This window comes from Paramormyrops kingsleyae, chromosome 11 (assembly GCF_048594095.1).
Source record: "Paramormyrops kingsleyae isolate MSU_618 chromosome 11, PKINGS_0.4, whole genome shotgun sequence".
In the NCBI taxonomy this organism is placed as follows: domain Eukaryota; kingdom Metazoa; phylum Chordata; class Actinopteri; order Osteoglossiformes; family Mormyridae; genus Paramormyrops; species Paramormyrops kingsleyae.
This window is the reverse complement of record NC_132807.1, coordinates 2,221,582-2,234,453: the sequence shown is the minus strand read 5'-3', so window position 1 is coordinate 2,234,453 and position 12,872 is coordinate 2,221,582. Positions and strand designations below refer to the sequence as shown.

The following is a 12,872-nucleotide window of genomic DNA, read 5'->3' as shown; positions in this document are numbered from 1 at the left end:
TTTCCCATTAAATCCCGTTTTCCCCGATCTGTCGTGTTCTCTTGCTTCCCTGTTCTGTGCACCCAGCTACGTCATGACAGAGGGGACATTACAAATATAGCCTTAAAGTTTATGATAAACTGCCAAAAACAAGGTAGCAAGATGCAGAAATTAAACTACAATAAGCTATATTTTATGTACAGTATTGTACTGTATTATAGCGTACTTGAATTGTATACAGTTCAGTAATTTAATTTGCACAGTATTGTAATTTGAAAAGCATTTGAATTGTATTTGAATTGAATTGTATTTTGAAAGTCAATAAAATTCAGTAAATAGCGACACTGTCTGTTTTATTACCTTTTATTACACGGCTCTCTGGAATGCTTGATTCTGATTGGTCAGTTGAGACATTTGCAGGTTCGTTCTTTTCAAATAATAACCGCTCCAAAGTAATAACGCATAGCCAGTACTACTTGTATGTTTAAAATCTCTCCGCGCCAACAAAGATTACCGTTTAAAAATGTTAATTTAAAATAAATATGCCAATAAAATGTTTCAAATTCATATTCATGTCCAGTTTTTTTCCTTATGTGGCAAGTAGCCGTGTAATAAGCGGGATAATGTACAGGCAGCCGGTAGTTATCGCGAAATAAGCCCCTTCAGTGTGATACAAGACCCTCCGCTTCGCGTCGGGTCCTGATCACACTGTCGGGGCTTATTTCTGCGATAACTACCGGCTGCCTGTACATTATCCCTTACATATTCATGTTATAAATATTCAAATGTCAATTACATGGTAGTCTGCCTGAGACATAAAGAAAAAATTGTTTATAATGATCATCCACTTATAATGATCAATTTCACCCAGACAGATGTGATCACTATAAACGGTTTATTTTGTTAGCAAGAAATGCAAACTATTAATTTTCTACTTTTTTAGGGAACTTGCTCTATACATTAATTAAAACAAAAATGTGACCTTTTTCATAAGATGTTTTCATTTCAAGCGATTTGTGGTTTGATTTCAGTTGTTTGAAATATTCAATAAATAACCACAGATGGTTAATCTGTGTGTGGGTGTCATAAAGATATACAGATTTTCATTAGAAAAATATCCCAGCTTTAATAGTTGAACATATTTACAGCACAAACCTTGTCAATTAAATATGAGGGCAAGAAAACAAAATAATCCTTCATTAATCATAATCGAAGTAAAATGTTCAATTTATCGTGATGTTGATTTGAGGTTATATCGCCCAGCCCAATGGCCAACATGTTCATGGACCAGCCAGCAGAAAAGCAAGCTCCACCACTAACATCACTTTCTGTAGCGACACACTGAAGAAATCCATCTCCTTATTCAGTTTCTAATTCAGAGTTCTAAATTGCTGTTTGGCCTTCTTACCTAGAGATTGGAAAATGTCGTTCCTAATTTAGTTCATGCTGACCAGACAAGGTTTGTAACAAGGAACTAACGAAATACATTAACCACTCAACTCAATCCATTTAACTTGTAGAGGGAACAACTGCTACTATTTATTTCAGTGAATACAAAAAGGCATTTAAAAAATAAACATTGTATGCACATTTAGATGTATTCAGAATGTTTAATGATCAAAACATTAAATTCCCAGAAAAACATATTTTGCATGATGTACTCCAGTTTCATATTTTTTTTTTAAATCATGCTTTGTAATCCTCTTTAGCCCACGTGTCATCAATGCTTTCATCTTTGACTTATCTAATTATCCTTTTGGCCAACAAACAGGATATACAAAGGGGTTCTCCTCACCATCCAGTGGTACCCTCATCAATATGTCAGGGTGCAGGTAGGCAGCTCATATGCTCATGTTCGTACTCGTAATAATTGTCCGATACCAAGAACTGAAACCACTTAATTGCAACATTACATTAAAACTCAAAGCCGCTGCATTTTTTCAGTTTTTGCTGCCATATCAAATTTTGTCAACCGGAAACATTTGAGAAGGATAAATACAGAGAACACTGGCACATGGAAAATTGCCGAGTATATGCGGAGGATGTCAGCAGTTTGGACTTATTAGAAGATAAGGGACAATGACAGAAGTTAAGCAGACTGCAAGTTCTATTCTGCTAAAGTGTCAAGAGGAGGAACATAAGAACATAAGAACTATACAAACGAGAGGAGGCCATAAAGAAGTGCTTCCTTAAATCCAGTTTGAAATGTTCTCCCGCTAATTTCCACCTATGGCCACGAGTTCTTGTATTTGAACTAATGCTGAAGTAACTATTCGGTTGAACAGCATCCAAACCTGTTAGAATCTTATAGACCTGGATCATGTCCCCCCTCAGTCTCCTTTGCTTGAGGCTGAACAGATTTAGCTCAACTAACCTTTCCTCGTATGACATTCCTCTAAGACCAGGAATCATTCTTGTGGCCCTACGCTGCACCTTTTCTAAGGCCGCTATGTCCTTTTTAAGATATGGTGACCAAACCTGTACACAATATTCTAGGTGAGGTCTCACCAAGGAATTGTATAATCTTAGCATTACCTCCCTTGACATAAACTCCATACACCTGGAGATATACCCCAACATCCTATTGGCCTTTTTTATTGCTTCCCCGCACTGGCGAGAATGAGACATGGAAGCATCAACATACACACCAAGGTCTTTCTCATAATCAGCTACCTTTATTTCAGTAGGTCCCATAAAATACCTGTACTTTATATTTCTGCTCCCTACATGGAGTACCTTACATTTGTCTATGTTACATTTCATCTGCCAGGTGTCAGCCCAGTCACTAATTAAATTAAGATCCCGCTGTAGCTGCTGAGCCGCTAGTTCAGTATCTGCTACACCACCCACCTTGGTGTCATCTGCAAATTTCACCAGTTTACTGTATATATTGGTGTCTATATCATTTATGTAAATTAGGAACAATAGTGGTCCTAAACTTGAACCCTGCGGTACCCCACTATGAATGCAGGCCCACTGTGACATTGTGCCTCTTATAACTACTCGCTGCTTCCTATCCGTTAACCAGTTATCAATCCAGGTCGCTACAGTTCCTAAAATACCTGTCGCTTTGAGTTTAAGTGAGAGCCTCTTGTGGGGAACAACATCAAAAGCCTTTTGGAAATCTAAGTAGATGACATCATAGGCCTTCTTATCATCAACTTCCTGAGTAGCTTCCTCAAAAAACTCCAACAGATTTGTTAAACAGGATCTACCTCTCCTAAATCCATGCTGGCTATCCCTCAAAATGTTATTTGAGTCCAGGTAATCTACCATTTTCTCTTTGATTATAGCCTCCATAACTTTACCAGTTATACAAGTTAGACTGATTGGCCTATAGTTTGACAAATTACTTCTATCCCCTTTTTTGAAAATGGGTGTTATGTTGGCATGCTTCCAATCAGAAGGTACCACACCTTCAGATAAGGATTAAAGGGACAGCATGACATTTAACTCAAGCAATTTGATCAAACATCTAAAGAGGCACTGTAGTGCAGAGTACACAGAGATTGCTAATGCTAGCAGAGAAAGACTGCAACAACAAATTTTAGCACAAATTCTAGAGACGCGAGAGAAAACGAAAACCAGTGCTTCCGGTTCAATCAGAAGGCTTATCCATAAGACTGGATTCCCTCACACTTCCTATAGCTTTTGGTAGTGTTAACAGAGAAAAATATGGTTTTCAGTACAATGGAAACATAACTGTATCTCAATCACAACCAGCATATCACGGTCAAGGTTGAAAATCTGGGGCAGGCTGCTTTTTTATTTAAACGTTTTATACACAGTTATTTTCCTTTTCATTGAAAATCTGAACAATTCTATACCAGCAAGCACACAACATTTAACTTAAATGTCTGTAACCAGAGCAGACCCCATTACAAAGCACTTGGGAGGAATGTGGGAGGTGAAATAGCTGGGTCATAAGGAACTGTCCTTATGACCCAGCTATTTCACCTCCCACATTCTGCCATCATTAGGTGTAGCTAATTATAGCAACTCACTTAATGAACCTCCCACAGCGAAAGTGGCACGCTCATTGTCTGGGGCCTTAACATTCCTTACAGACGCTGCGGTCCCTGACATCGCACATTAATGCACTGTTGATGCCAACAATCCCTCCCCAACGGAGCAGTATGCGATTAGCCAGCCAGTGGCTCAGATAGGAATTTCGCTTTGGTCGCATTCTGTGAAGGTTGAATAGATAACAACTGTGTTGACCTCCAATGGGGACTCAAGGCAGCAGAGATCATTCATTATTCATCATCTCAATTCCCTTGCCCTGATATCAATAGAGAACTGATATAAATACTGACATGAAGTAAGAAATAAAGTAAAGTTCAGTTTGGTTATTTGCACATGTTGCTTCTCCTTAGCAATATTTTTATTCAAGCCCCTCAGAAAACCTAAGAAGGAAGGGAGACATGACAGAGTGAAGACAGCTGCTCGGCATAACATGCCAAAGCAAAGGGACAGTGAGGTATTAATGACACCCCCCCACCCACCCACCCAATCAATAGGGTTGATTTCAATATAGGCAGACACAGAAGAAGGTCTGAAACCTAATTATTACTCAGGTCTAGACAGATCTCTTCTCCAAGCAATTATGAAATGACATATCGGACAGTTTTGGCCCTGTCCCATAGCCACAGTGAGCACATCAGCTGGTGGTAGGGGAAATCCTGCTTATAGCCTGGGGTGACAGTTGACTCAGGAAGCAGAGAAAATATGGGATGGCAGGAGTAGGAAACTTAACAGGCAGCTAGGAAATTGAAGGCAAAAAATACCCCCAGAGTCAGGAAACGCCAGCAGTGACTCAACAGAAGATGACACTGCTAAATCTACACAAACGGAATGAAAGAGGACACTTGACTGCAGATCACAAAGGACTGGATGAAAAAAATGACCAATTAATAGCAACTCCAGGGTAGCGCCTGAGGCAGAGGAAGACCAGCAACAACCAAAGGGCTGTAAGTCCATCAAAAGTGAACATAACACTGGAGAGGGAAACCAAGCAGGTTAAGCGAATGAAATCCAGAACAAAGAAGAAAGGACGGGTTCAGAGCCAAGAGGAACGCTCGGATGCATAGTTAAATTTGACAGGTGACATCCAGAAAAAAAGTTAAAGATCGACTTAATTCAGAGACATCACCAGTGCATGTGATACAGTAGCTAGAGGTTTGGAGCAACACATCATGAAGTTAGTGAGCAATTAAATGCCTGGACAGAATAAGGTGGCATCAGAGTGCATAATGAATAACAAAAGAATGCAGCCAGAGGGATGTTCTCAACCAATTACAGACAGACATTAAAGGATTTCCACAACTTGTATACTCAGAGCTGCATACCTTAAGACATTCTGCTAAATAAAGTACAAAGCCTGGACTAACCTTTATAATGAGTTCCTACACAAACTATACACATAAACAAGATAAAAGGCGTATTAACTGCAAGACCTAGAACACAAAAGCCAAATGTTTATTATTTTAGATATCCCACTTATCAATCTGTAGAAATGTCATGTGAGTATGAATACTTAACACATACAAAAGAAATCGGTCAATCAATGAAAATGAATGTCAAAATCTGAGGGAACATTAGACAAATGATCCCCTGACTACACACAAATCAGTTATTCTACCAAAATTCTATTCAGAAATTCTGGATATAACTGGAAATTTTGGATATAATTCTACAGTAACACTGTACTTGAGGGGGCCCAAATACTTAGTAATAACTTAGTTACTACTTACTGTAAGTATAAATCATGAACAAATATTGGAGCCACTTGGAGATAAAAGATGCATTATGATTCATGAATAAACAAACATGGCATCAGTATTTCACTTATGTTATTCATTTCTTGTTCCTTCAGTAGTTCCTTAGTAGTTCTTTCAGTAGTTCACAACGATTTACAAATACAGTAACAAATTTTTTAATTGCTTGAGATAAAAGATGTGTCATGAATCATTAATGATGAACTAAGATTAGATCAGTATGTATCTATGACTTATTTTGAGGTTAATTAATACAAAAGTTATAGCCTAATAATACATAACTTGTACCCCGTCAAGTAAAGTGTTATCTGATCCTACTATTCAATACAGCTTAGAGCACTGATATGGGGGCCGGACAGACAACTGACATCAACATACCTATTCAGACTGCACCACTCTTAGCCCATTTTCAGCACAGGCCTCACCTGCAGCAGCTTCTTCACAGCTCTCTTTGATCTTCCTGCGGCATACAACAGCCAGAGCAATGAGCAGGCCCAGAAGGCAGATGGCCAGACCCACTGTCACCCAAAGGGCCACCGCTGGGAAAGTCGTGTTCTGGCCTGTGGAGGTAGAGGGATGGAGGAGGTGTAGGGAAAGACCAATGATTACGTTCACATCAATAACCTTTAACCTTATAATCACACCGTCCACTTTAATATATAAACATTCATGTATCGACAGCCACCTGTATTTCATCAGTTGTAGGACCAGAGTCTCCTTCACCAGGGATGATGCGTCATACAGCTGTCTGGACAGCCTTTAGAGTTTTTTGAGAGTTAAATCTCAAAAATAACAATATTTCTTAAAACAAGAACTGCTTAGCCAGATATATTTCAAAGTAACATAACCTTTGCTGCAGAACCTACAGCTGAGAGAATTCTGCAGAACACCATGTCTAGTTAAATAAAATTAAAACAGCAACAGACAAGCATCACATGTAAACTAAAAACTGAACATGTAAACTAAACTAAATCATACTAATAATGTGATAATGGAATTATAAAGTTGCCTTGTCTTTGCTTTTTAAAATCTAAATGCCATTTATCTTTAAAGAATATGCAATGCATTGGAACTCATTATACTGTATGTGGGACTGAATCAACCATAACTTTGAGAGAGAATCAGCCATGACCTTATGAAAAAAGGGACGATCTCATAGTGCCGACTTCTAGCCCAGTTTAACGACCATTTGTGAACTCACACAAGAAAAACATTACACAAGCAGACTGATATTTGCACTGAACTATGGCAAATAATTCCAAACATCCCCAGATCCAATTTACACCCAGTATTCTGTATTGCATTTACACTAATCATGAGTACATTAGATTCCAGTTGCTGAATGCAGAAAAGTCACGCTGTCTGTCATGCTCCTCAGCTTTAACCTTTACAAAGGTCCACAGTGCTGTCTGACACATTTCATAATCAACATTTGCAGTTCCGGCCCCCCCCATACTGGTCTTAATATAGAAAGTCATCTATTGCATTTTCAACCCAATTTTCATCACAGCATGCATAAATGAATGTGAAAGCTCCTGGTCAAATTCTGGGAAGGACGATGCAGATGAACCTTTGTGTAGGCCATTTTGGTTATGCGCAGACGTTTGTGCAGTGTGTAGCTCAGCAGGCTAAGCTTCTGTGCCCGTGATCAGAAAGCCACTAGTTTGAGCCCGGCCTCCAAAGAATAGCCACATGGTCATGGGCCCTTGACCAAGGCCTTTAACCCCCAGCTCCCTGGGCCCCACAAGGTGGCTGACCGTTTTGCTGTGACCCCCAAGCTTGCTATCACCTGCATATGTACATGTCAGATTAATAAAGTATCACTATTTTATGCATGTCATGGAGAGTAAGATGGGGCAAACAGGGATTAATAAAGTATCACTGTTCTATTCAGTTTGGGGAAAAAGACAATATAACCGAAAAGAAGGCCCTTCCCTGTTCCAACATGACTGTGCTCCAGTGCGCAAAGCAAGGTCCATAAGGACATGGATGAGTGAGTCTGGCCTGCACAGAGCCCTGACCTCAACCCGACAGAACACCTTTGGGATGAATTAGAGCGGAGACTGTGAGCCAGGCCTTCTTGTCCAACATCAGTGCCAGACATCACAAATGTTCTCCTGAAAGAATGGTCAGAAATTCCAATAAAAACACTTGTACCCTTGTGGACAGCTTTCCCAGAAGAGTACTTACTTAGCACTGTGTTCTTACTTAAACTCAAAGCGACAAGTATTTTAGGAACTGTAGCGACCTGGATTGATAACTGGTTAACAGATAGGAAGCAGCAAGTAGTTATAAGAGGCACAATGTCACAGTGGGCCTGCGTTCATAGTGGGGTACCGCAGGGTTCAATTTTAGGACCACTATTGTTCCTAATTTACATAAATGATATAGACACCAATATATACAGTAAACTGGTGAAATTTGCAGATGACACCAAGGTGGGTGGTGTAGCAGATACTGAACTAGTGGCTCAGCAGCTACAGCGGGATCTTGATATAATTAGTCACTGGGCCGATACCTGGCAGATGACATTTAACATAGACAAATGTAAGGTACTCCATGTAGGGAGCAGACATATAAAGTACAGGTATTTTATGGGACCTACAGTACTGAAATAAAGGTAGCTGATTATGAGAAAGACCTTGGTGTGAATGTTGATGCTTCCATGTCTCATTCTCGCCAGTGCGGAGAAGCAATAAAAAAGGCCAATAGGATGTTGGGGTATATCTCCAGGTGTGTGGATTTTAAGTCAAGGGAGGTAATGCTAAGATTATACAATTCCTTATTGAGACCTCACCTAGAATATTGTGTGCAGGTTTGGTCACCATATCTTAAAAAGGACATTGCAGCCTTAGAAAAGGTGCAGCGTAGGGCCACAAGAATGATTCCTGGTCTTAGAGGAATGTCATACGAGGAAAGGTTAGTTGAGCTAAATCTGTTCAGCCTCAAGCAAAGGAGACTGAGGGGGGACATGATCCAGGTCTATCATTAATGAAAGTCCATTACAATGTGAAGAGTAATGAATTGTAACAAACAAAACGTCCTTAACTTAGCTCAATATTTTTGTTTACTATGCGCATTTTTAAAAACCTCTTAATCAATAATCAATCAGTGCCGCAATTATCCTAAATGCATCCCAAGAATCACAGGGAATTTATCAGGGTATATTACTCCATCACAGATCACAGGACAATGAGACACACAAACAAGCAAAGGGAAATCTTTGCAGTGTGAGAGTAAAACAAATTATCCAGAGTGATCCAAGACAAAAACACAGGGAGAACTGCTCAAAAAAAGCCAGGGCAAAGTTCAAACCTGCAACCCAGGTAGGTTTGAGATGTCAGTGGAACCACCGTGTCAGCCAGTAAAGCCTGTAACTTATCAAAAACAGAATGGAGAAAAGATGCATATGCAGAAGTGTTCCCTTGTAATGAAGGAATCAGCTAAGCAGCAAACAAAGGCTTTATTAAATGTGCCTATGAGATTACATTAATGGCAGCATGATGAAAAATATTAAGCATTTGGAAATTATTGCCAAGGCAATATTATATTATGACATCATGTGCTGGTTCAGGGATATAACAAGCTCAAGTGATTCTCAGAGCTGATCATCAGCATACTCTCTCTGACTGCTGCTTGTCTGTAAAACACCCATTGTGAACAACTTATCAGGCACCGAGGCAGAGCAGGTATTCTCCATAAGTCAGCGCAGTGTTCACTTGGCTCTTCATGGTCCTAGTCTTCCACCTACCCTTCAATGCATGCGGGACTAATTGCAATACCCCAAAAGTACACGCTGTCCCATGTATCAAATACAAGCAGTGAATAAAACTGCAGAAACTCACAGACAAGGCAGGAAGTGTACAACCTACAGGAGTAAGGAGGGACAAGCCATTGCCATTAATCTTAATCAAAAACCACTCCCTGACATCTGCCTGGTGCGTGTGCTTATGCACCGTTAGCAATTCCAACAGCTGGTTAGGAAGAAGCAGCCCAGCACTTATCCTGCATCACATCCAAATGCTGCTTTCTGACATTTTTCAGATTAAATAAACCTCATTATTAGTTTCCTCAGAACACCAGCTGGAAGATCTCAGAGGATATTCAAATTATAAAATAACAATAATACTGTAAGGCTGCAAGGCAGAATTGGCCTGGGATGAAGATTCTTGGGACAGGGAGCTATATAAAACAAAACTCAAATCAAGATCAGCAATTATTAATATTTTTTGGAAGGAATTTGGTGTAAACAAATTAATTCTGATTCCATTCAGATCGACACCAATTTATCATAGATGAAAAAGCAATCACGTGTCAGTATGCCAAGTTTGTCGTTTTCAATCTGCATCAGCATTTTAAAAACTAATTTACAAAAATTGTCCTCACTCATTATTTATAGTGCACAGAACAGCATTCCTGAATGAAAAGTTATGAAAAGTAAAGTCAGCTGAGCCCTATAATCTCGTGCAAGAAAATAGCCCCCTCATCAAATGAAGACACACTGGTGTACAAACAGTGCTTGAGGAGACAGATTTCAGATTGTATAAGAGGAAACATTTTGCTCATTGGAGATAACAGCAAAAGCCACAATTTAGAGAGAGAGAAACAATTACAGCATAATGTGAAGCTTATGAAATTTAGAGTTGGTATAAGGCTTTTCAAGAGTCATAAATAATCCTGTTCTATTAATTTTATTATCTTAAATATTTTCAAAAATACTGTCAGTTTAAAAGATGTGAAATGCAAACAGACTACAGGAAACAATCCTTCAGCTAAAAGCCCCCAACAAGCAGATCTCTCTCCTCGGTTTGCATGGCAGTCACACACTCTGCCAATATTTAAACCTAGACTATCTTCAGGTTTTCTTGTCTGATCACAAGTGATTCAGGTTGTTCCAGCTGACAGCATAAAACTACCTCCGTATAACCTCAGTTTAATCTATGGGTGAGCAATCTTATCTGCAAAGGGCCAGAGTGTACGCAGGATTTTGGGATAACCTTTAGGTCAGCTGTTCAAACCCAGATGTGAGGGCTCTTCAGCCAATCAGTCCTCTAATCAGTAATCTGATTAGGGAGTTGCAGAGAAAACCCGCATTCACAATGGCCCTTTCTGGATGAGATTACCCGCCCTTGGTTTAATCAACAGAATGTGGCCATGTGATGCCATTGCTTGCTTCACATTTTGAGGAAAAAAAAGGTTTCGATTTGATAGATAGTACAGATAGTCAGAAAAATATAGAACTATATTTTGAAGGCTGTGTGCAGCTCAGCAGGTTATGGATCGGTGTCCGCAATGTCATAAGTTCAAGTCCCTTTGGCTGGCAGAGTAATCATATCATCACTGGGCCCTTAAACAAGGCCAGTAGCCCCAACTGCTCCAAGGGTGCAGAATGCTGACTGATTCAGCTTCTCTGAACCCAAAAAACTAGATCCCACAGGTATACACATGCATGTCTATCTCCCTTGGAGAGCGAGAAGGGGAGAGGGGGATAGTTCAGGTCCAGAAAGTAAAAATCTAGACAAGATTTGCATCAGCCAACCAGTTGAGTATAATTGCAGCCACAGAATACTCAACTGGTTGGTTGAAACAAAATCTTGGTCTAAATTTACACTTTCTGGACCTGAGCTATCCAAGGGTGGTCTCCGAATGATCATATTTCAGGGATCAAGAGTCACATTGTCATCTCCATAGACACTGGCTGTTATCATTAACAACAAAATCAAATAGTCTTTGCTGTTTTTCAAACAATTTAGTCATAATGGCCAGATGGTTACTGTGCATTAAAGAGCAATTGAGAAAAGTCGTCACGCTGTCAGCGGAGAACTTGAGGGAACTTCTTCAAAGATTGCATCGATCCAGCCGTGTCTCTTGTGTTCACGCACACCATTAAACACATTCATGACTGCCATTTCTTTAGATATTCATGATGGACACACATACACTTGCTTAAATTTAACCCTGTGGGTTGTTTTGGCAGTGGATTAATGACTCAGTTGCATCTGGACCTCCTGTTACTAAATGGCAACATCTGCATTTAAAACGACAAAATACAGCAAGCATAATTTAAAAGGCACTCAAACAGCAATGAAGTAAATATGTTTAAATGAAGTAGTTTCCATGAGTCTTGCGTTTAGACACAAATTCACTGGACACATGATGTATCCTGGGAGAAGGCCCCTCCAAGCTATCAAGAGAAAGGCCAGCTCTTCCTGAGGTGCGAAATTCTTCAGAGGCTTCTAATTGAAAATACATTGAACGGTGAGACAATAGTCTTTTGTGTATGGACTGAAATGGATTTTAACGTATCAACAGCAGAAACAACAGTCATTTCAAAAGGATATAAACATCCTTTGTGGAACAATCATTTTTAAGCTTATCTTGCACTGAGAAAAAATGTATTCACATAACCTTTGAAGATCTATCCATCTGTCCTTCCCTGCTGACCACAACTAACACACACCCACTAGGTGTCTCTCAAAATGAAAAGTGTACCATTTCTGTGTTTCTGCTCCCCTGATGTTCAGTACTGGAAGAAAACATTAAAACGGGTTCAGCACCCCCTGCCCCCCACCCCATGATATACCAAAGCCATTGTTACAGCATAAGTCAGTGAATTTAGGCTGAGGAACAAATGTTTCAGTTGTCACAAATTGCGTGTTTTACACATACAGACATCCTGTAGATGTTCTTCTTCGATGTCACCTCTGAAGTAACTGTGGAATCATTTTATTCTACTGGGTGACTCCAGTGACCAGGTGAAAAATAGTAAAGATTCTTTTTAACAACCTCAAAAGACAACGTGACAAGTGGAAAAGACAATAATGAAAGTTCACATGGCCTCATCAAAAAAAAGACTTTCAAAGGGGTTGGTGTAATGCTTGCCACATTGTCAGTGTCCATCCTTTCATATAATGAAAGCTTTAAAGTCATGGCTCTGCTTTGGACACTAATTAATACTCGGCTCCACCGGGGAGGCCGGCTGGCTACCGCATCATTGCCGCCGGCTTCATTTAGCCTGCTGCCTGACGCCTCCAAAGCTCTGGCTAATTGCATTTAAACTAGGCCTGGGGACAAGCTGCTCAGGGAACACAGTGTGCTGTGTGGGTTTGTTTTTAG

At 39.8% G+C, this 12,872-nt stretch overlaps 1 protein-coding gene across 5 annotated transcripts in view; it reads right to left on the bottom strand.

Moving 5' to 3' along the window:
* The window catches only part of LOC111848102 (CD276 antigen-like), a 70,121-nt gene that overhangs the window by 27,123 nt on the left and 30,126 nt on the right, over positions 1-12,872 (bottom strand). For 4 of the 5 annotated variants that reach the window (XM_023819852.2, XM_023819854.2, XM_023819853.2 and 1 more), the window contains one exon: positions 6,135-6,316. In XM_023819852.2, coding sequence (XP_023675620.1) covers positions 6,135-6,316 — 182 coding nt within the window. The remainder of the gene's footprint in view (positions 1-6,134; positions 6,317-12,872) is intronic. The other variant, XM_023819855.2, reaches the window with a different exon arrangement.